The sequence below is a fragment of the Podarcis melisellensis genome (assembly GCF_964234715.1).
Source record: "Podarcis melisellensis genome assembly, chromosome: 11".
Classification (NCBI taxonomy): Eukaryota; Metazoa; Chordata; class Lepidosauria; order Squamata; family Lacertidae; genus Podarcis; species Podarcis melisellensis.
The window spans coordinates 48,636,192-48,660,574 of record NC_138543.1 but is presented as its reverse complement, the minus strand read 5'-3'; the positions used below and the strand labels follow the sequence as shown (position 1 = coordinate 48,660,574).

The following is a 24,383-nucleotide window of genomic DNA, read 5'->3' as shown; positions in this document are numbered from 1 at the left end:
CATACTAACTGTTTTGCAGTTTTCCTGTTTCTGTTTAACCTCCTTTCCTTTCCAAGTAGTATTCTTTTCAGCTATAGTCCAGAGAACTCTATAACTTCTACTCAACATGAACATGCCTAGGATTATGTTGCATGTCCATGTCAGGCATACCTAAAACAGCTCTCCGAAATAATTAATAATGAAAATAATTAATCATAACACCACAGGAGAACTTTTTCCAGTTTCTCTTCGTGTCAGAAGGAGCTGGTCTGCATGAGAATACATTTGAGATAACACTAGATCGTTCTATGTAGCAGAATGCATGGACAAGAATGAATTCTCATAGTGAATTCTTTTTCTTTCAAATGTCAATTAAACTGAACAGTGTCCCAATGGAAGAAAACAGAAATTTTAAAAATGTGGTCAAACCCCTCTGGAAAACCTTGCTGTTGCTTTCTTCTCTTAGCGATTAAGCTCTCTTCTCTTCTTCCCCTGCCCACTGCACCTCCGTTTGCAGATACTTGCCCTTTCCTTTCCTGGTGGGGCGGTATAATTAACTGAAGACCCATTTCTTCATTTTCAGCTTGAATTAAGCCTTTGCTCTCACTGATGCAGGGGACGGGACTTTTATTTAATCTTGAGGTGTCTCGGATTCTTGGCTTAGATCATTTCTTTGTGTTCCTGCCTGTAGAAAAGGAATAGATTTAATTTTCCTACACTAGAGCAATGTTCGACACATTGCCTTATTTGCTGCTTCAAGTACCCAAGTGCTTTGGGTGCAAGTGTACACATAGTTATGCTTGTGTGGAATCCAATAGTATAATATTGTTCTGGAGCTGCGGTCGAATTATGAAGTCATCTCTAGGTGGAAATGAAAACAGAAGCATTTTGGATCCAAGTCCTGGTTGTTTCAGGCCGACACCTCATATCTGCTGTAATAAGTGACCGCCATTTTCCTTTCATTATCAGGGACTGATAGCTTTTTTCCTCACCTTTAAAGTTGATACGGTATTTTAAAATGGGCTTTTGTTTCTTCCGGAAGACATGCACATCATCTGTGACCTCCGTTCCCGACCACCCCTTAATTGTAACAATTGTTATTTAACAGCCGAGCGTCCCATCTAGGAGAGTTCGTTCTTCAACTGTCACTGGAGGTGAAGAGTCAACGGTAATCATGCCTTTATCAAGCCAAATATATCCTCTTCCTATAAGCCCAGACTCTGTCCTGTTCTTTTCTCTTCTCCTGGCTTCTCTCCAGAATGTTAGCTTTTTAGGTCTTTTGTGGGCTATTCATTTTTTTCCCCCCATCTGTGCATGTAACTCTTTGGCTTCAGGGTGTACAGATGTCAACTTTCCTTGTTGTGCCTCTTTTGTGAGATAGATCACCTTTTCCCAGCACTCGCGGCGTAAATTGTGGGTGAACAGAAAACAGACTTCTTCTCCCCAGTCCTTCAGTTTCTTATGCTGTTCATCTGACTGGGGTTCCCCCAGCCACTCTGGGTGGCTCCCAACAGAATATTAAAAACATGGTAAAACATCAGACATTAAAAACTTCCCTAAAAAGGGCTGCCTTCAGATGTCTTCTTAAAGTCAGATAGTTGTTAATAAAGTTGTTCCTTGACATCTGATGTGAGGGCGTTCCACAGGGTGGGTTCAGCTACCGAGAAGGACCTCTGCCTAGTTCCCTGTAAGCTCAGCTCTCAGTGAGGGAATATTTTATACACACACACACACACACACACCTTACCTTTCAGCTACATAGACACCATACAGTAAAATTATAATATAATTTTAATATAAACTGATACAGTTCAAATTATAAAGCCCCACATCAAAAACAACCCACAATATTATAGGCACCATTTTTCCTACCCCGCACCCTTCTTGTTCATCATTTTGAACCTGGCCTTTGAAGTTTATTCCAATGTATTTTTATTTCTTGAAAGGTTGCTTCCCAGCTTCTTTTCTTACCGAAAGAGGAGGGGGGGGGGAGGAAGGAGAAATTTGTGTAGGTGCAGGAATTTTTAAGAACTAGGAGCAAAGTGTTTATCTCCACGATCCCCAAAAGGGAAATACTTGCTGCAATTTTGACTTAATTTTATTGGAATGCCCACCTGTGAATTCTCTCCATTTGGACCAGTCTAAATAGGGATGCCATTGGTGATGGGCATAGGAGACAGTCAAAACAAAACAACAAATCAGAGGGAAAACACAGTACAGGGTCCTTTGCCAGGCCCCCTCCTCCATAACCCAAGTGACTGGAAAATTCCAGGGGGTAGGCAGGGAGGATATAAGCCCAACCAGTAAGCAGAAAGCATGAATGACCACAACCAATTCCACCTACATACACGCTAAAGGTAAAAAGGAGCAGGTGGCACTGTGGTCTAAACCACCGAGCCTCTTGGGCTTGCCGATTGGAAGGTCGGCAGTTCGAATCCCCACGGCGGGGTGAGCTCCCATTACTCTGTCCCAGTTCCTGCCAACCTAGCAGTTCGAAAGTACACCAGTGCAAGTAGATAAATAGGTACCGCTCTGGCAGGAAGGTAAATGGCGTTTCCATGCGCCCTGGCACTCATCACGGTGTTCTGTTGCACCAGAAGCAGTTTAGTCCTGCTGGCCACATGACCTGGAAAGTTGTCTGTGGAGAAACAGCGGCTCCCTTGGCCTGAAAGCAGAGGGGAGTGTTGCACCCCATAGTCAAATTCAGCTGGACTTAACCTTCCAGAGGTCCTTTAGCTGCTTTTTACATACACTCTGTATGGGGCTTAACAGCAGACTGGTTCTAGGTTTGAAGAGACTCACAGCATGAGGTCCTCAAAGCAATTTCATTTCTGCATGAATGGACAGGCTTATATAGGAGCAGGAAAAGGGAGCAGAGGTACTCCTACAGTGAAATAGCATTAATTCAGGGTATTGTGGGCTATTATAACAGCAGCTGTCCAGCACTTACCAGAGTGCCAAAAGGGGGGGGGGAGGTACAGCAATGCCATCATCAGTGGCTGCCCAACTTGGCTACAAGTCCTTTGGGCATTTTAAGCATAGTGGTTTTAATTAATACTCTTAGCATTGGCAGTGGTACTAATCTGAAAACAATACAAAAATCTATAAAGGACAGCAGAAGTCGACGGAGGTTCTAGTTGTTCATTTTTTGGAGAAAGCTTTGTGATGCAAAAGCATGTTAAAAATTATACTGGGCAGTCTAGAGTATTGGCACTCATTCTTCAATCCATTGCCATAAAGCACGGCTTTATTTATTTTAATCTTTGTGGATCATAAGTTTAAAAATTGATATAGCCCATAAAGGAAATCTAGTTACAGTCATACCTCGGGTTGTGAACATGATCCATGCAGGAGGCACATTCGCAACCTGCAGTGCCACGTCTGCACACGCGCGTGATGCAATTCGGTGCTTCTGCGCATGCGTGTAACGTTATTTTGCGCTCCTCCGCATGCGCGAGTGCCGAAACCCGGAAGTAACCCGTTCCAGTACTTCCAGGTTCAGTGCTGTCCGCAACCCAAAAACGCGCAACCCACAGCGTTCGTAACCCAAGGTATGACTGTACTTGAATAGCAAGAGATAACTTTTTATTCCTAGGCAATTGCATTATTCCCTGTCTCTGTTGACATTCATATTGAGACCTTACTAACTTTTCACATGGGCCACTTAAGCACTGCTAGGGGGAAAAAGAAATGCATCACACACCCCAGATTTCAAAAAATAATAATAATTGCTTGTGCTAATTTGCATTTTTTTAATGCACATATAGAAATAATTACTATAATTTATATATAAGTACAGTAATAAAGAGGAAGGCTGAGTGCCTGTTGAGTGTGCTGTCTGGGTGTTTTGTTTTGACGGGCAACTTCAAGACCCCTGCTCCACCTTCTTAGGAGTCTTTATCTGAATCCAGACTAAAACTGGACAAACCCCTCAAAGAGAGGGCTGCCCAGAAGAAGGGGACCGCCCCATTGCGTAAGCGGAATGTGCTTCGTTGGATACAGCCCACAATCTCCTAAATTATTTCGGGTTGTATCCAACCCACTTAGCAGCGTAATTATTTCACTGCCAGAATACTAGTAGAAAGTTGTTCCACAAGAGAACGCATTAGCAGGTTGCTGGTAACTTTGATTGTGTGATGCATTGCACAATCCGGTTGCACAACAAGCTTCCGCTAGCAAAGCTGGCGTGTTGGATCCCCTGTTGCACAACGTTAAGACTTGCCCTTCCACTACCACAAGATCCCTTCGGAGACAGGCCCCATCCCGTTTTGTACATTTAATATTAGTTTCCCCTCAACTTTAAATCAGTGGAGACATTTTTAGAGCAAAAGGATGTGCAGAAAAGGGAGAGTGTACCAAACTGTGATGAGCATAAAGTATTTCTTAGCTCTTAAGAGGATTTCACACAAGACTGCTTGGTTTCTTTTATATATATGTGTGTGTGTAGAGATATAGAGACTGCTGAGCAGTCCTTTCTGGTGTTTCCATATTTTTCCTCTCTAGTCATCATTAATTAATCATCATTCTCATAACATGCATTTTTTAAAAAGCACCACGTTTTTCAGAGCAAGAGTTACCGTACCTCTCACCTTCTTTAAACAAAACAAAATTCAAAACAATTTTCAAATCTGTACCCACAATTCCATCTGAAACTGTTCCGGATAACATATAAATGTTCATCAGCACCCACGATCAATTCTTGCTTCAGCTTCCTGAATGTGTGGTTTTATTTTTACTTCCACAGAAAGAGCGCAGACTTTAATCCACGTAGGTTGTTACTGATGTATAGCAGTTTCTTCCCCAACTGTGACCATCTCTGAAATTCTCACTCCATTTACAGTAAACCAAAAAAACCCCCAAAAAACACCTTGCCTTTGTAACAAGGAGAGCTTTTTCACTGTTTCTAGCTGCCATGGAGACTTGGTTTAGTTCCTGGTGTTGTGGCTGGGGCTCTGATCCAGATCCCAGCTGCTTACATTTGAGTAAGAAACCACTGCCACATATTAAACGTAATGCATAGTTTGACCTTCAGTGACTGTGTGTATACAGATACATTCCTTTGTGAATATAGGGGGAAAGTTCATAAACAGTGAAACCTACATTGTTTGCACTCTGGCCTGATTTGGCATACCTGGTTTTCCTGTCTTGCGTTACCTTTATTGTATTGCAACCAGGGGATCTCACATTCTATGTTCATTAGTTATGAGGAACACCTTGACAAATGGGGGGAGTTTCCTATGAAACCTCAGAGACCAAAGTAGGGCTCGGCAGTTGTTAGCAGGTGATTAGGAGGTGGCTTGCAGTGTCAATATTTCTGCCTGAGTTTGCAAGCAGCAGAACAGGTGCCTGCAAGAAGCCTTGGCCTTAAGAAGGAACATAGAAACCACTTGAGGACATAGGAAGTTGCCTTATGTGGACTCAAACCATATTGCATACACTGACTGCTAGCAGCTGTCTAGGGCTTCAGGTAGGAGACTTCTCCAACACTACCCAGAGATGCCAAGGATTGAACCTGGGTCCTTCTGCATGCAAAGCAGGTGATCTGCCACTGAGCCAGTGTGTCTATAGTGATTAGAGTACCAAACTAAACCTGGGAAGACCCAAGTCCAAATAAGTTCATGGGGTGACTCTCAGTCTAACCCAGTGTTTCCCAAGCTTGGGTCTCCAGCTGTCATTGGACTACAACTCCCATCATCCCAAGCTAGCAGGACCAGTGGTCAGGGATGATGGGAACTGTAGTCCAAAAACAGACACCCAGTTTGGGAAACCCTGGTCTTCACCTATCTCAGAAGGTTGTTTTGAGAATAAAAAGTGGAGGCAAGGGAGCTTCATGGAAGAAAGACATAAAAACAAGAATACAAAGCTCAAATATTTGTAAACCCCATATATATTATACAATGGATGGTGACATGTCTGAAAGTCTGTTTCATTATTAACCAACATATTTGGATTCAAGGCTGCACAGCCGGTGACCCAGCAAAACAAATATTGCCCACAAGCCACAAAAGGTTTGACAACCCTCCTGTTTCTGCTGACTTATTTCAGCTAGCTAGGGAAACAAACAATTGTGCGTTATTTGAAGGAATGCTGGTTAATGGGAGTAAAATCATTTTCTTCTCGGTGCTCCTGGCAGTGCGGTTTGATTCTGCTAAGTCTTTTTATACTCTTCCGCTCTTCCTGTTGCCTGTCTTTCATGAACAAACAGTATCTTCAGCGAGGATAAAGTGCAATACGCTTCTCTCAAGCTGGACAATGTTTGTATCCCTCTTGGTTTCAGCACATTGCAATTTTCTTGTCACTTTTGTGACCCATGCTCCAGAGGATGGAAATGAACCCTTGTGTATCTGAACGTGAGCCTGCCTCCTAGGAGGGAGGTGCTGTGCCGACACACACTTCCTGGTTGTACTGCTGCTGCAAATGTTGTTTGTACGAATGACCCGCTGTCACATAGTAACACTATGGTAATTTCTTGCATAAACAGCCATCAGTGGCCTATGTACATACTACACCGGGCTTACCTTCGGGCTGGGAAGAGAGGAAAGATGCTAAGGGTCGTACTTACTATGTCAATCATAACAATCGAACCACAACTTGGACTCGTCCTATCATGCAGGTACGGAACTTGCTATCCAGAGAAAAGCGACAGAATGTTTTATAGAGTGTTTCCATTCCGTGGCCGTGTCAAATTTCAGAATGACAGCTATAGGCGTGGGGGAGGGCAATTTCTGGGGAAGTAATTGGTTTTAGCTGAGGAGACATGCATTGACTAAAGCAAGATCTGCTCTGTTTGGCGCAGACCAGTGCCAGTTTCAATATGCATCAAACCCGGGAGGTGCGCATTGTGACACATGTCCACCCTTCATCCGCTTAATAACATCTTCACTTGGGGGGAGGGGGCGGCAGGACTGGGTCATCGCAAGGCGGCAATGGGCAATATTGTCACTAGGTGAAGAAGAGCAAAATTCTCTGTTCCTGCTTGCCTAAATGAAGCTGTGGTTCTCAAACTGCAGCAAGAGCACTCAACGTTTTTGCTTGTTGAAGACAAAAAGTTACCTGCATTTTAACAAAGTGGAACCGATCCCGAAGAACGCAGTGGGTCTTCAGTGCAGCTCTTACTTTCCTTGGAGCAATTTCTCCCCTTTCCCTCACAATGCTAACATAGCCTCCAACATTTCTTTAATGAAAACTGGGACATCCTATTCTATTATTATTATTATTATTATTATTATTATTATTATTGCTATTTATGCCCCACCCATGTGACTGGGCGGCCCCAGCCACTCTTATATAGGGCTGCCTTTAAGTGGCTGGGGGGGTCGGACACCTCCATACCCTCCAACATTTCTCCAATGGAAATAGGGGTATCCTAAGGAAAAGCGGAAAATTCCAGGCACAGTTCAGAAACCGGGGCAGCTTCTGTAAATCCAGGGCTGTTCCTGGAAAATAGGGACACTTGGAGGGTCTGTAAAAGACTAACCGGTATACCCCATTAAAGCTACAATTTGAAGTGGGTTTCAGATCCTGACTTAAGGGGAAGCTGGTTAACTGTAACCACTGTTAACACCAGTGTTATAAGTGATCAGCCAAGGAAGCAAGTGAAATTGTACATGAGCTGACCATGGCCAGAAGATAACATTCAAAACCAGGCAGAAACATGGAGCAGCAGTAAGCGGGTTATGTAAAGAAGCAGGCGCAGAGAATAAGCAGTGATGCAACTCCCACCTTAACTAGCTGGTGGGAGTTGTATCACTGAGTGTTTTTCTAAGAGCTTGGTGCCATTCATACATCAGGAGACTGGTCCAAGCAGGAAGCTGCGAATGAGCCTCTGGGTGACTGTAGCAGCTGTCTGTTCCAACCGTGAAGAACCAGCCCTTTTTCATGCCTGCCACTCATTCATCTGCTCACCCTGCAAAGGCCCTGGGTGCTTTTTGCAATAGCAAAGAGGATCAAGGGAATTCTCCGGGACTTCTTCTTTTCTGCTACTCTTAGAGGTCGGGTGCTGTGGTGGAATGGGGAGGTGAAATGACTGCATCGAGAGAAGCCAATGTTGAACTTAACTTGAGCAAAAATATAATCTTGGGCAGCCAAAAGTTATCCTGCTTAGGGAACCTTTTGGATGCAAGTAGCCAAGCTACAGTAAATGTGGTACATGAAGAAGCATTAGCTAGTAGGGCTTATGTACCTGTTTCATACTAATAAATAAACTGGTCCTAGTGCTATACTATAAGGGACGTGGGTAGCTCTGTGGGTTAAACCACAGAGCCTAGGACTTGTCGATCAGAAGGTCGGCGGTTCAAATCCCCGCTACGGTGTGAGCTCCCGTTGCTCGGTCCCTGCTCCTGCCAACATAGCAGTTTGAAAGCATGTCAAAGTGCAAGTAGATCAATAGGTACAGCTCCAGCGGGAAGGTAAATGGTGTTTCCGTGCGCTGCTCTGGTTTGCCAGAAGCGGCTTAGTCATGCTGGCCACATGACCTGGAAGCTGTACGCCGGCTCCCTCGGCCAATAAAGTGAGATGAGCGCCGCAACCCCAGAGTTGGCCACGACTGGACCTAATGGTCAGGGGTCCCTTTACCTTTAGTGCTATACTATATTAAAAAAAAAATGAGGGAAAGGAATAATGGGTAAACCTAGTGCGTGCATTATGAAGGAAGAGGTAGTAGAGGCCTTAAATCCACAAACAGACCCCCTCCCAACCCCTGGATTTTAGATCTCGTGCACACAAATTGTAGCCTAAGTGACTACACAGTGACTAAGAGGGCTGGGCTTTTTTCTCCCTTCCTCATCCCCCATCGCCCCATAATTTGAGCTGTCTAAATGCCTCACCCACATTGGTTTGATATAATAGTTATAAAAGCCTTCACTCTTCCAAAAAAAAAAAAAAAGGTACTCCTAAACATTTAGAATGTAATTGAAATGCAGGATTTTGACAGCATGGCAGAAATTGTTCCAGGTGTGATCATTTCCCCCCCTCTAGGCAGGAATGTTATTGCTGAAAAAGTTATTTAATAATTCACCGACCAGCACGAATGTTTGGAAATTGTTTGATCGTGAAATGGCTCGTCTTTTGGCGAGGAAGGTCATAACATGTAGCTAACCTGTGTTTGCCTCTGAAATAGCTTGCTGAGGATGGTGCGACTGGGTCAACATCAAACAGTAACAACCACCTAAGTGAGCCTCAGATCAGACGGCCTCGTAGCCTCAGTACTCCCACAGTAACATTATCTGCACCACTTGAGGTGAGAAGTGCTATCTTCAATTCCCAAGCCTTCCCTTCCTCCTGGATTCCCATCCTCTCTATCTTGTTGTTATTCCTTACTTTAACTTCCAGTTTTCCAGTCCACTTGTCAGTCTTTTGCAAAAACTCCTTTGTGCCTCAAAAAAATTACATTTGCGTCTTACAGGTTATTTTTCTCCTCTGTCTTTATTTTGTGCATTTACACGTTGCTGTTCTGACCAGTTCTTATGCTGAACATAGTAGACATGTTCCTATTTTTATTTCAAATCTTATAGGATCATCACTTAAGAAATATTCAGATTGTTTATTTTAATTTGCTTCTTTTTTTGGTTGTTTCAGTCAACAAAGCAAGGGCATGTAGATTGAGTTATGAATGTAACTTTTCAATTTGACTCTTATTTTCTGTTTTGCATTTGAATATAAATCCTTCAGTTCAGTTTGTTCTATGAACATGAGCTTTTGGTTGTAAAGTAGATATTGTTGTTCACTGCCAAACATTTATTTTTGTGCTCAATGGTCAGAAAATCTAGGCACTTTCAATGTGATATAATTCTATTCAGTCTCTGCATTGCTGAAAACATTTCTGGTGAAGGGAAGTAATTTCCCCGTTGAAATTAATTCTTTTGAGATAATACAAAGATACCCCTTTATAATAATAAAAAGCAGTATATTGTGAAAAAAACTCATTTGATGAACCACATGCAACCCCTCTCCCCATTCAGATTGGCCCAACTTTCGGATCTCCTGCTGCTTTCTGTTTTTGGACTTTCACATACTGCTGCTTTTCTAAGAAGTAATTTATTTATGAAGTATTTGCTCAAAAACCATAGGTGCACATCAGAAAAAAATAGCCAGCTACAGAATCAAAGCAAGTGAATACATTTTGTATTTCTCATTTAGCTGTTGGGGAAAATATTCATGATTTCTGTACTGTAAGTGACAGCTGGGGAGGAGGAAAGCACTGCAAGTTAAGTTTTTAGCAACTGAGTGTGACAACTTTGCACGGATTAATAATCACAGTGGATGAAATACTGAAAGGTTGAAATCAGAAGTAACAATATTTGCAATTACACGAAGTCACATTCTCAATGCACCACATATTTAAATATCACAGCTCAGAGTGTGTTGATTAGTGTGAAAAGCGGGCATAGCAAACATACCTGTGCACACTTTGAACACTAGACAGACCCCTTATTTGGCGCTGTGGGTTAAACCACAGAGCCTAGGGCTTACCAATCAGAAGGTTGGTGGTTCAAATCCCCATGACGGGGTGAGCTCCCGTTGCTCGGTCCCAGCTCCTGCCAACCTAGCAGTTCGAAAGCACACCAGTGCAAGTAGATAAATAGGTACCGCTCTGGCAGCAAGGTGAACGGCATTTCCGTGCGCTGCTCTGGTTCGCCAGAAGCAGCTATGTCATGCTGGCCACATGACCCATAAGCTGTACGCTGGCTCCCTCAGCCAGTAAAGCGAGATGAGCGCTGCAACCCCAGAGTCGTCCGCAACTGGACCTAACGGTCAGGGGTCCCTTTACCTTTACCTTACCCCAATAGCAATCAGATTGTCGGACACACCCTGTGCCTGGAGTGCCTGAGGGAGTCATGTGAACCCTCCTAGGAGGTTCAATATTGTCAGTACTTCTCAGTCCTCTGGGGTTTCAGACATTCCTAGTCCAATCCCTGGAGGTGGCAGGGATTGAACCTAAAACCTTCTGTGTGCAAATCAGGTGCTTTACCACCCAGTTCTGCCCTTTCAGTGAACAACAAGACGTGCACACAAATGAGGCCGGCATATGCAACCTTGTTTACAAAGATAATGAGTAGTTGAAGGCACAGCTGCTTCCTTACTTTGAAAACACGCAACTGAGATTTCTCATTGCCAGCATTTTATGGCAAGAAGGATTCAGATTGTGAATCCCTTTTTGCCACTTCTTTGCCTAAGGAGGCTGGGAGGCCAATGTTCAAAACCCTCGCCACCAAGAAATGGCCCACTGCTGCCAGCTTCGAACAGCTGTGCACATTATGCTTCCCTGTGCTACCACATCCATGCGCACGCATGCTGTGTGCACCCGACGAATGATGCGTGCGAGTCCTCATTTTACATACATACTCTCAGATCAGGGCAAGGCACCCAAAGCAGACAGCTCAAGAAGGTGTGGGTTTGGTCAGCCTAGGTGGGGCACTGCCTGGGATCTTCATGTCCAGCCCCCTAATTTCTCCTCATATTCTGCACCCACTCCAATGTACTTCTTGTCTGCATGCAGTCTGTGTCTTAATGTGAAAGTTTAGCTCCTCTCTCTTCCTCATCACATTGTTTGTTGCCCAGCAAAGTGTAACTTATATTTGAATGGCCCAGTGATAAGATCAGGAAGGGTTTTTTTGTTTTTGTTTTAATTGTTTTATATATGGAATTGCTTTTATTTGTTTTTGCGCTTTTCTTGTTTTAGGGTTGTAATTGCTCCGTTTGTTTTATAATTGCATATTTCATTGCTGCAACCCACTTTTGGGGCCTTATGGTGGACAGCAAGTAAGAAGTCAAATAAGGAAGGAAGGAAGGAAGGAAGGAAGGAAAAATGGCCGGAATGAACTCCTCTCCTCAGTTTCGTTCCTGCTCCCTTTTTCCTTAAAGATAAACCATTGCTTTTATTTTCCTTTTCATGCTGTGGTTTCTGAGCGTTTAGTTAAAATTGTGGCGTTATACTTGGTAAGAAAAGGCAGGCTGTTGCTGTAGTGCAGTGATGGCCAAACTTGGCCCTCCAGCTGTTTTGGGACTACAGTTCCCATCATCCCTGACCACTGGTCCTCTTACCCAGGGATGATGGGAGTTGTAGTCCCAGAACAGCTGGAGGGCCAAGTTTGGCCATCACTGCTCTAGTGCATTGAAATACCTATGCTGCGGATTTTGGGGTGATGAGATTGCATTGTGGTGGGTGGTAGGAGTTTTGGGTTTCTCCTCACCCGCTTCCCGAAAGGGTATGCCCTCAGAGGTGAGATTCAGGGCTTGCACTGCCTTCTGCATCTGTTTCAGCCTAACCACAATAATAACTTTGTGTGTGTGTGTGTGTGTGTGTGCTTATTGCGCATCCACATGTTTAAAGTGCATTAGACAAGGAATAATGGCTGATTTCCAGGCAATGGGGACGATGATTATGTGCTTTTAATCCTTTTATCCCAAGTGAAGATCTCTGTGGTGTAGTGGTTAGTGCACTGGACTAGAACCTGCGAGACCTGGGTTCAAATCCCCACTGAGCGACATAAAAGTCCACTGGGTAACCTTGAGGCCAGTCTCTTAGCCTAACCCAGGTTTACCTCGCCTGGGACGGTTCACTCTACAGGAGATCCCTCCATGGGCCAGATCACATGAGTGTGAGTGCGCGTGCCTGCGATTTCTGGCGTCTGCGCAGATGCGATTTCCGGTGCCACGGAAAGGAGTCCCCGCACCTGTTTAACGCAGCGCGCGGGGACTCGCCGAGCGGGCGACATGGTTTGGAGGCAGCTCGTGGACCGGTTGAACGGCCCCTGTGGGCCTTTTGTGGCCCATGGGCCTTAGGTTGCCGCCCCCTGTCCTAACCTACTGAACAGGGCTGTTGTGAGGATTAAATGGAGAGGCAGAAAACAGTGCGTGCCACCGTCAGCTCCTTCGAAGTGGGATAGAAATGTAATAATGAATAATAATAATAAATTAACCTGGCATCTTTCACAGTATAAGATGACCGCCTTGATTCTTACCGCTGCTTCTTCCCACAGGGGCTGATCAAGGACTCTCCCGTGCGAAGAGCTGTGAAGGACACCCTTTCCAACCCGCAATCTCCACAGCCTTCTCCCTACAATTCTCCAAAACCACAGCATAAGTTGACGCAAAGCTTCTTACCTCCTGGCTGGGAGATGCGAATAGCACCCAATGGCAGACCTTTCTTTATCGATCACAACACAAAGACCACTACATGGGTAAGAGGAATTCCAAATGTGTGCATCTCTTTTGCGGGGGACCGGGGGTGTGTGTACAGGGGTTAGCAACAGAGACCAGAAAACATGTGAAAGTTGGGGTGGAAGCGGCAGGGAGTGGGGAGATACCACAATAAATTTCATGAGAATTCAATAGAGGGTAGTCTACAGGTGGCTTCTACACTTGTTTCTTTTTTGAGCTATCATTTCAGCCTGTAATGTTTTTTTTTTTCTTCTGATAAGCTACTCCATGGTACTTTAAATATTATGCTCTCCTCCTTCTTAGCAGCAGCTCAGCGGACGCACATTATGCTTCAAAGCTTTTGCCCTATAGCCCTATATTGTATGCTCTGTGCCGAAAATAGCCAGTTTCTCCAACTTCACCAGTCAATTATTATTATTGTTGCTAAGCCACGGTACTTGGCATTTCAGAATATATATATATATATTGTAATTTGGCCACACGGGAAGGAAAAACTGGATAGCTTCCTCACACATCTCAACAGCCTACACCCCAAAATACAATTCACTATGGAAATAGAAGCCAACAACCAACTTCCCTTCCTTGACGTCCTAATCTACAAAAAACCTGATGGCTCCCTAGGACACACTATCTACCGGAAAAAAACACACACCAACCGCTACTTACATGCACAATCACACCACCACCCTGCACAAATAAACTCCGTAGCCAAGACTCTCATCTCCAGAACCAAACGCCTGGCTGACAAAGACCACTTGACAACTGAGTTACAGAATCTCTCAAATGTGTTAATTGCCAATGGATACCAGCAAAACAGGGTTACGAAGCTAATCCAAAAAGAAACACCCCCCAAAAACCAAGACACAGAAGAAAACAATGGCATGGCCCTCCTTCCTTATATCAAGGGCACTACAGATAAAATTAGCAAAATCCTCCATAAACACAATATCAAAACAGCCTTTTGCACCAACCAAAAAATAGCCAATATCCTCAGAAACCCCAAGGATAAAATCCAGTTGGAAAACCAAGGGGTCTATGAAATACCCTGCAAAGTCTGCCCAGCCACGTACATTGGACAAACAAACAGACGAATAAATGCACGTATCGCAGAACACAAGAATGCCGTCAAAAAAGAAGAAAAAACTTCCTCTCTTTTCCAACACATGAAAGAAACAGGACACGAAATTAATTTTGCAGATTCCAAATTGCTCTTTAACATGGAACATCACCACAAGAGAATAATCATGGAAGCCATCGAGATAGAGAAACACCCTCACAACATGAACAAGCGTGACGACACATCCCGCTTGCCAGACATCTGGAAATTAGCCCTCCCCACAAAAACTGACACCAGATCCAGAGGCACACAGAACGCTATCACCAATCAACCACACCAGACCCAAACCCAGACCCTCTCCACAGATAAATTACAGACACCATCCAGTAGCCAAACCATGGTGGCACCTCCGGATGCTGCACCCCCCTGCAATCCCTACACAGATCTGGCTGACACAGGCCACAAAACCACAGCTCGCCCCTATACACGAAGCCAAGCCAGAGCACAACTAAGTGCAGTACAGCCATCTTCTCAGAAAAACTCCTCACAAAGTTCAAGAGGTCAAGACACAAAGACTTTAGCAACTAATCCACACCTAATGACCCACCTAAGTGGTACTCAGGATATCACTCAAGAAATCACTCAAGATATCCCTCAAGTAATTAAGGAACAAAAGAAGAAAAGGCACACTAGCCTGGGAACTTCCTCTCTGCCCAGAACATTGGAGGCTATACACCACACCCCCTCAACAGTATTTATAGGAACTCAAACACTGAGATCCTGCTCTGTTCCAGTAACAAGAAGCCGAAAGTACCAGCCTGAAGATGACGAGTGAGACCTCGTCGAAACGTCGCCTAGACACCCCAACTTTTACACGGGAAGACACCCGAGGACACCAAAACCTGCATTCCTGTACCCGTGAAAATCTACGAAAGCATATATATATATATATATACACATACATACACACACACACACACACACACACACACACACACACACACACATGTCCTTTCCCTAAGGAGCTAAACATTGTAAATGCTCACCGATAGCAACTCTCCCAATCCTTCTGCCTCACGTTCAGCCTCCCGGGCTCCTCCAGACACAGGAAATAAATAAAAAAAAAGGTGCTGCAATATCAGCCTGCATATCTGGCCATCTCCAGAATAATTGAGACAGAGTGAAACTGCATAGCAAAAAATAAACTGCTAACCTCTGCCCAGCTGCACACAACCCTGTAGGTTTTAATAGCCTGAAATCCTGTCTGGTCATAAATTCATTGGGGCTTACTGCCAGCTAAGTAGGTTTAGGGTTGCAGCCCTTAGAGATATACCGAAAGCCAGGTGTGAGATTTCTAGCTAAAAGGTTTGAACGAAGCCCATTACAGTGGTACCTCTGGTTACGTACTTAATTCATTCCAGAGGTCCGTACTTAACCTGAAACTGTTCTTAACCTGAAGCACCACTTTAGCTAATGGGGCCTCCTGTTGCTGCCGCACGATTTCTGTTCTCATCCTGAAGCAAAGTTCTTAACCTGAGGTACTATTTCTGGGTTAGCGGAGTCCATAACCTGAAGCGTATATAACCTGAAGCGTATGTAACCCGAGGTACCACTGTACATTATTTAATAGGTTGCTTGAAAGTTCAGCATGCAATTTGCTAATCAGCTATAAGGAATGCTATTTTCACGGGAGGGGGGGAGAAGCTAAAACAGTTGTACAAGTTACTGTTGAAAATGGTTTGCATCTGCTCATTTGAACTATGCACTCCTAATGAAAACATTCCTTCAAAATGGTTGCGTACGTGGTTTGTGTTACACCACAAATGCAATAGTGGGTTGCAAGGTTCAGTGTACAAAGTGACTACTTCTTCTTGGAATCAAAGAATTAGTGAAGAAATGGCTTTGATAGGAGAGGCCCAATTAAAGGTGTAAATAGGAATTGCATGTGCGTGCAGATCCAAGCTATGGTGTTCTTACAGCAACTTGCTTGTAATTACAGGAAGATCCGCGGCTGAAATTCCCAGTCCACCTGCGTTCAAAAGCTGCTTTAAACCCTAACGACTTAGGTCCCCTTCCTGTAAGTATCCACTTTCACATGTTTGTACAGTTTGATCTAGACGCTTGCTGCATGTGTGGATAGATCTGTGTGTGGTGGTGGTTGTGTCTGTTGTTCCTGCTGCTTTACTGTGAACAAAAACGTGTCCCCCAGAGTCTTTCTAACAGCACTTTTGAAGTGTCCAGTCACTTGACTGCTTGGCTGCGATGCCTGCCCATTTAGCTGTGGCATATGAAAGGACAAACGTAGCCTTCGCTGAAGGTTAAATCACTGCACGGTCTCTGGATTCCGGATGGTTGCTACCAAATCCAAAGCAGTTAGGCTTTAAAGAGAGGAAAGACTTGCAAATATCATCATTAGGGAATATGACTCATTTCATAATACATTCTCAGCCTGCCAACGGAGATATGTATATATATACATATTATTCTCCCCCTGTTCTTTCATAGGCCTTCTCAAATCCAGCTTAATGGCTGGATTCTTTTCTGCAGCGTGAACAGAGAGTCTGCTTCGTGGCTTTAATTTACACGAGTAAATGACAACTTTGCATTTCAGACTGTCCCCTGAGAGGCAGACAATTTGTAGGATTGTAGAAAGATGCCACTGGTTTGCATTCTAGTAATAAGAAACAAGTGAACCGATTTTGTTGCTCTCAGCGGTCTCTTCCCCCACCCCAACACACATATTATGTTTACCTCCTGGGGAAAGCTGTGTTGTGTTCCATTTGTACGTGCCCCTATTCTAAAGGCTAAGAATAAAACTATTCTAAGAAGCTGCCTTAACACAGAGACTGTGGGTTTATCCTTAGCCCCATACAGTCGTACCTCGGCTCCCGAACGCCTTGGGAGTCGAACGTTCCGGCTCCTGAACGGTTGAGAACCAGAAGTGAGTGTTCCTGTTTTCGAATGTTCTTTTGGAAGCCGAACGTCCGACGAGGCTTCCGCGGCTTCCGATTGGCTGCAGGAGCTTCCTGCAGCCAATCAGAAGTCAAACGTTTCAGAAGTCAAATGGACTTCCGGAACGGATTCTGTTTGATTTCCGAGGTACGACTGTACTGTCAGTTCTGACGGCAAGCAGCCCTCCCACATCAGAAGCATTTCTGAGCCCTGCTCCCTGAGAGTAGAGAAGCCAGGGGCCGAATCTGGAACCTTCAGGTTGCAGCGCACACCCTCTCTGTCTTTCTCAACTCTGGCAATGGAGCCTTTGTTGTTGGGAACATCCTCTGTCCAGAACTAGAATCCAATCATTCTCCAGGAACGAAAGCAGCTTCCGTTTGGCTTCGACGTTCTCCCTGTCCGTTGGTTTGATGGCAAAGAACCAGATCCACATATCACCATTTGGTATGCGCAATCTGGTTCCCTTCCCTGGAGTAAGTGGTACCCATTGTGTGCAGGAGAGCCATGCGCTCCTTGGATCGCACATGGCTCAGAATGCAAAACCAAACCTCAGAACTGTATATACCAACGTGGAGCGTTCTTAAAGGGAGAAGAAGATAGGTTTGCCTGCTTGAAATAAGTGCGCATTAGTACATCAATAAATATTAATTCTCCTGCTGATGTTGTTTTGTTTATTTGTTTATTTTTGTTCTTTAATTACAGCCTGGTTGGGAGGAAAGGATACATTTGGATGGAAGAACGTTTTATATAGACCATAGTAAGTAGGCACTCAGGTTCTACAGCAAGTAGATGAAGGGAGGTAATCAATATTGAAGTGAAAGCTTTGTAATTTTACTCTTCATTTAGGAAGCCAGGTGTTGATATGTGGCGACATTCATACCCGAGAATTAGTGCCTTCCTACGGTACTGTATAATTCACCAAAAGCTTGCTTTTAATTGGCTCATCAAGCTTTGTCCCTATTTGCTCTTGTGAAGCATTAACATTTCTTCTTTGTGGTTGTTTTTGTTGAAATTCTTTGGATTTTTTTTAATTTTTTATTTTTTGGTGTTGTGGATGGATCCCATGGCTTATATGCACTTATTAATAAACGAAAGCACACTCTAGGAATAGAAAATAAGATGAGAAAAAAAAATGATGTAGCCACGAGTCTGTCTATGTAGGCAGTGGAAGAAATTTTCAATAGAATCTTCCCCCCCACAAATTACTCAAAGAAGGTCTTGGGGCAACGCCAGTTCTGACCTTATTTTCTATTTGTGGCATGTTAATCTTGCACTCTCCCTGTTAATCTCTCTACACTTCTGTTCCTTGAAGTTCCAGTGTAAATGGTGTTTCATTGTAGACCCTGTCCTATTACAGCACCTCTGAACAAGTGTGTGGGTCTTTGTTGTGTTTTGACTATCAAGTGGCAACAGAAATAATTTGTTCTTCCGCTGGGAGTGTTTGTGATTTTTTTCTCTCTTTATATCTTCATGAATACATATTGCTCATTAAATATCTTCTTGAGATTTAAAAAAAAAGGAAAACGGAAGAAAGTAGTATTGAACTTGTAAAATTAACTTTTGTTTTAAAAAAAATCAATGCGACATTGTTGTGTTCTATGTTTTCCTTGGAACTCCATAGAATTAACCACTAGAAATATCGGTAGTTGTATGGTGGCAGGTTTTTATTCTCAATTAAACTGCTTGGGTAAAGTAGCTTAAATATTTTGCAAGTGCATGAATAGCTTTTAAGTAGTATCGTGGCTTTAGTATAAGGAATAGAATTCATACACTTTCAGAACTAGATTGGCCCATTTGTGTGGGGGGGGAGAGAACACCCGTATTTAACTAAGAAACTGAAGCTTAAAGTCGCCAGTTACCCCTTAATTCTGTGTATTATCTTCCACCTGTTCCAGTATAATATGTCTTCAGTGTTGAAGCTTGGGGTACACTGCATCCTAAGCATTGATTTGTTGCCAATCTCAATCCCAAATAGCTGCTTTTTGTGGCAGCCCCAGGAATAGATTTTAAATCTCCCATCACAAACATGGTACCCCAAGCATCAAAATCTGGGTACAGGGTGATGAAATGGTCACTTGCCGTTGCCAAGGCTTTAAAACCAACTCACTCCCATGTTGAGCATAATATTCCTGCGTTGCCTGAGCTGGGCTACATTCAATGACCCCTTCCAGCTCTACAGTTCCATGATTCTATTATTCCTTATGAGTGTTGGAAGTTCCTAGGAGGCTACTTCATACCTATGGTCCCTTAAGTAAGCCACATGCATATGCAGCTGTGCCATGGAATCATGGAATTTGTAGAGTTGAAATGGGATCCCAAGGATCATCTAATCCAACCCTTTGCAATGCAAAGAATCTCAGCTAAAATGTCCATGGCAGATGTCCATCCAACCTCTGCTTAAAAACCTCCAAGGAAGAAGAGTTCTGTACTGGCTGAAGCAAGAGTATTGGCTCTGATGGCTGTGGCATTTCTCCTGCTAGAACCAGGCTCCATAGTTTGTCCTGGGGCACACATACACAAAATACCACGAGCTACTGCTTAACACAGGCATGTCCAAAGGCTTAATCTGGGCCACCAGTCGGTTTAATCTGTGACAGTTTATTCCCTGGGGTAAAACCCTAAAAAAAGGTCAACAACTTTGGTCGGCTCTCACGGCCCTTCACTTCATCAAATCTGGCCCTTTTGAAAAAAGTTTGGACACCACTGGCTTAGCAGATGACCTGTTATTCTCAGACATTTCCAAATTCGTTCAAACCATGAAGGGCTTTTAAGGCTCTCTCCCCCCTCCTCCACAAAATTGTAGCTGCCAAACTTCCAAGATACATCTTTTTTAAAAGCAAACAAACGAGGATATTTATTTCAGTCAAAGCCCTTCTTTGCTTGCATCATGATTTCAAGCAACTCTGCCTACTTTACCAACCGGCAAAGGGCAGAAATTGAGCCATTTGCAGTTTCTCTCTGATAAAGCTGTCCTCGGTTTTTGAAAGGTCCAGCAGTGCAGAAAACGTTGCCGTGTTCGTATAGTGTATGTTTCCAACCACACCGTTGTGCAGTGATTTCTTTTGCAAATAAATAAATAAATAAATAAATAAATAAATAAATATTACTGTTGGGGGCCGTCCAGAGTGGCTGGGGAAACCAAGCCAGATGGGCAGGGTATAAATAAAATAATAATAATAATAATAATAATAATAATAATAATAATAATAATAATAATAATAATTTTAAAAAACATACATTTATGCTTAAAGAAGCCGTATCTGTGAGCTCTATGGTCAAGTTATTTTAAGAGTTCTGCCATGATTCCCACCCCCTAATTTTGTGTGTTTGTGCGCTGCCAAAGGGTATATTGTTTCTGAGAGCCTAAAACTGCACTTGTGTTCTGTTATCATTTAACGTGTGTTAGATAGTGAAAGTTTGTAAATACATTCCCAAAGGCAATGCTTTCCTACTTATGATTACAGTTTTTGAACTTTAAAAGAGCCCCAAATAATTCCCAGGACTGTTAGCTCAGTTGGTAGAGCATGAGACTCTTCATCTCAGGGTTGTGAGTTTGAGCCCAGCGTTGGGCAAAAAGATTCCTGCATTGCAGGGGGTTGGACGAGATGACTCTTGTGGTCCCTTCCAACTCTACAATTCTGTGATTCCCCCTAGTTCAGTATTTCCAACTGCTTGCTTGTATCAGGACCCTCATGTCACCCTTTGGAAGGCTAGAAGGCCTTGAGCCTTAAGTTGCTTCATGAACGCAACAGGATGGCAAACGGATATTAAGGAAAGCTTCTCCACTCTTATGTTGCAGGCCTATGTGTAAAAATCAGCCTCGTCACACTGCACCCTGGCTTCGGTGTACCCCAAAACATACAAACACATTCCTTCTAAAGGGTTGCACAGACCTGTACACAGTCTTAACATGTGACACACACCCAAATAAAAAAACAGACACGGTCACCTTAGACACTGAGAGCACCCAAATATAAATGAAGTCTCTGCATTTCAGAGTCTTGATTGAAAGTCTATATGGGCTTGTGAGAACGTCAGACATACGAGTTGACCTTGCCACCATCCTAAATGGCACTTTCCCCTCCAGGTTGGGGAGTCTAAGGACGTTGAGGAATGTTCCTCATATACACAGTGGTCAAACCACAAAATATAGTTGTGCTGAGAGACAGACAGAGAGAGAGATTTTGAATATATATATATATATATATATATATATATATCCCCCTCAAAGGGATAAAAAACCCCTAAATTTTCTCTATGAGAGCAAGAGATGCCTTTGTAATTTATGCCATAGGTTCTGAAACGCCTTTCTTCTTCACCAAGCTATTTCCCAACACATACAGCCCTCTTATCTTCATCTAGTTTTCTCCTCAACAGTGCATATACCCCAATAGCTGCCTGCTCCAGTTTTTTTCCTTCTCTCTCTCTCTCTCTCTCTCTCTCTCTCTCTCTCTCTCTCTCTCTCTCTCTCCACTAGGATTGTCTCCCATGCCCTATGGAATAGCAGGACAGCTTTAAAAAACCTATAACTGAATTGATATTTTAAGGGTTCTGATTAAGTCTGCTCTGAATTTGACAGACAAACAAAACAAATTAAACAGGTTTAATTTCTAACCTTCTCCATTCTTTAGGGCTTTAAACATCCCACTCTTTTCCTCTAGCATTTCATGCCAGCCGTCCGTCCTTACATTTATCAGCTAGTGGGATAGCCCTAATGTCTATCCCAGAAGTAGATTTTAAATAAGTCATCCTCAGAGAAACATCGAATCCATTTGCATTGTAAATTTAGTCAGGTGTTTGGAGCAGTTCATTAGTCTGCATTTTTGCATATCTAATCTGATCTGAGCACAAATTATAAATCCCTGGAAAGAGGGGTTTATAATTTGTATATGTGATTCTATAAAGTCTGTTAACTAATGAAGTGCTAGATTATAGATGGTATTTGCATTTTTGAATGGATGTTTCCCACTAAACAGTTGTGATGGGGGATTTAATGGATGGGGTGTACATAATTTCCCCCCTAACACTGCAGAATGTAGTTATAAAGAAATAGGCAAGAAGAGGAATGTTTTGGTTTTGTTTTGTTCTTGTTTTAAATCTCAGTTTGGATGTAAAAAGAATTCTGGAAGAGAACTCATGTTGTGGTTTCTCTTGTTAACTTACAGATAATAAAATTACCCAGTGGGAAGACCCCAGACTGCAGAATCCTGCTATTACTGGTCCAGTAAGTACTGAATGAAGAGTTTTGTATAAATTTGAGTTGAGGCATCTGTGATTGGCAGCTGTCACCCTGAGGATCATTGTGAGCAAAATAGTCCTGCTTGCTTTGAAGGAAAACTGCCCACCCACTTTTCTCATTATCAGCTCTTGGCTTCTTTTTAATCATTGGTTCATCAGCCCCAAAATCATATCAATACCTATTGATTCCACTACACACAAGCAATTCTGCTAGTGCAACAAGCCTTTTCTTCCGCTTCTCCAGTGCCGTCTGTGCTACCTGCAATTGGATTTTAAGGGTGTTGAGAGTTGCCCCCAGAACAGTGGGATGGGGTGGGGAGCAGAGGGAGAATTGTGCCATCTGGCAAGCTGCAAAGCTTGCACCGATGGAGCAATTGTCATTAAATTCGTCCTGGAGTTTCCAAAGCCACCTTGGGGTTAGCAGGTGAGAAATAGAGGTGGTGCTGTGTGTGTCATCTGCATACTGGTGGCACTCCAGATGAAATGACCAAATGACTCCTTGCAGCAATTTTATACAGATACTTAGAAGCATGGAGGACAAGATGGAACCTTGAGGCATCCCATTGGCCACGAAATGAAGCAAAAAGCCCCCCAGCACCATGTTGTGAAGCCCATTCCCCCCAGAAAGGACCATTTCCATCACAACACTATGCCTCCAGCCCAGAGAGGAGGCGCAGATACCATAGTAAGTGGTATCAAACAGGGTTGTATTTTGCCTATTCATTCCCTAGTGTAAGAGTGACTCAAAATCAAACTAGAAGCCAGACTGGAATAATAATAAAGAATAAATGGTATTATCCAAGACTGCCTATAGACATGAGAGAGCAGCCACCTTCTCCAATCCCTTCCTCAGAAAGAGGTAGTTTAGATACTGGGTGAAAATTATCCAAACTAGAACTATAGAAAAAAGCAGAGACATCACCTTGCCAACAAAGGTCCGTATAGTTAAAGCTATGGTTTTGCAGTAGCGATGTAAGGAAGTGAGAGCTGGACGATAAAGAAGGCTGATAGCCGAAGAATGGATGCTTTTGAATTATGGTGCTGAAGGAGACTCTTGAGAGTCCAGCGGACTGCAAGAAGATCAAACTTATCCATTCTGAAGGAAATCAGCCCTGAGTGCTCACTGGAAGAACAGATCCTGAAGCTGAGACTCCAATACTTTGGCCACCTCTCTGGAAAAGACCCTGATGTTGGGAAAGATTGAGGGCACAAGGAGAAGGGGACGGCAGAGAATGAAATGGTTGGACAGTGTTCTCGAAGCTACCAGCATGAGTTTGACCAAACTGCAGGAGGCAGTGGAAGACAGGAGGGCCTGGCGTGCTCTGGTCCATGGGGTCACGAAGAGTCGGACATGACTAAACAACAACAGAACTATAGAGTTGAAAAAGGACCCTGGTGGCGATCTTTCCACTTAATGTAGGAACCAACAATGTAGGGTGCAACTGCTCTGTCTGTGACAGGTGGTTGCCTAGCCTCTGCTTAAATACCTCCATCAAAGGAGAGCTTTCTGAAGTTGCCTGTTAAAGCAGGGTGGAACTTGACTTTTCGAATAGTGGCCAACTTCATCAGGGCAACTGGGAACAAGTGTTGCACTCAAAGATGCATTGGCAACCTCTGAGGTCTGGATGGAAAACCCAACTCTGCCTGATTTTAATAAACATGAAGAGCCAAGGATCCAGTTTGCAAGTGCTCAGATCCTCAGGCTACACGAGCTGGAAAGAATCCTCAGTAGCAGATGTCTGTAAAAATGGACTGAACCTTCTGTTTATTTTATTCTAACTGCAATCATGTGCTCCCCACAGTCTTTGTTCTTTGTTTCTTGAGAGAGAGAGAGAGAGAGAGTGTGTGTGTATAACACGACCAGATGATATCCCGGCAGGATCTATCTGCTTCTAATAGGAGTATACAGATAGATTGCACTGCCATGCCTAACTATATATAACAAATCCAGCAGTCAGAAGCTTGCAGAGCTTAAACCAAGGGAACTGGTTTGTTA

At 43.5% G+C, this 24,383-nt stretch overlaps 1 protein-coding gene and 1 long non-coding RNA gene across 10 annotated transcripts in view; one reads left to right on the top strand and one right to left on the bottom strand.

Annotated features, from left to right (window-relative positions):
* The window catches only part of NEDD4L (NEDD4 like E3 ubiquitin protein ligase), a 269,669-nt gene that overhangs the window by 219,226 nt on the left and 26,060 nt on the right, over window positions 1–24,383 (top strand). For 3 of the 9 annotated variants that reach the window (XM_081929590.1, XM_081929593.1, XM_081929585.1), the window contains 8 exons: window positions 1,088–1,147; window positions 6,461–6,592; window positions 9,098–9,217; window positions 12,960–13,160; window positions 16,197–16,274; window positions 17,852–17,906; window positions 17,996–18,052; window positions 22,315–22,373. In XM_081929590.1, the coding sequence (XP_081785716.1) occupies window positions 1,088–1,147; window positions 6,461–6,592; window positions 9,098–9,217; window positions 12,960–13,160; window positions 16,197–16,274; window positions 17,852–17,906; window positions 17,996–18,052; window positions 22,315–22,373 (762 nt within the window). The remainder of the gene's footprint in view (window positions 1–1,087; window positions 1,148–6,460; window positions 6,593–9,097; window positions 9,218–12,959; window positions 13,161–16,196; window positions 16,275–17,851; window positions 17,907–17,995; window positions 18,053–22,314; window positions 22,374–24,383) is intronic. The other 6 variants (XM_081929591.1, XM_081929586.1, XM_081929592.1 and 3 more) reach the window with 4 other exon arrangements.
* Window positions 18,059–24,383, bottom strand: part of LOC309380224 — a 76,481-nt gene continuing 70,156 nt past the window's right edge. The window contains exon 4 of the long non-coding RNA XR_014172731.1: window positions 18,059–18,250. This is a non-coding gene — a long non-coding RNA (uncharacterized lncRNA). The remainder of the gene's footprint in view (window positions 18,251–24,383) is intronic.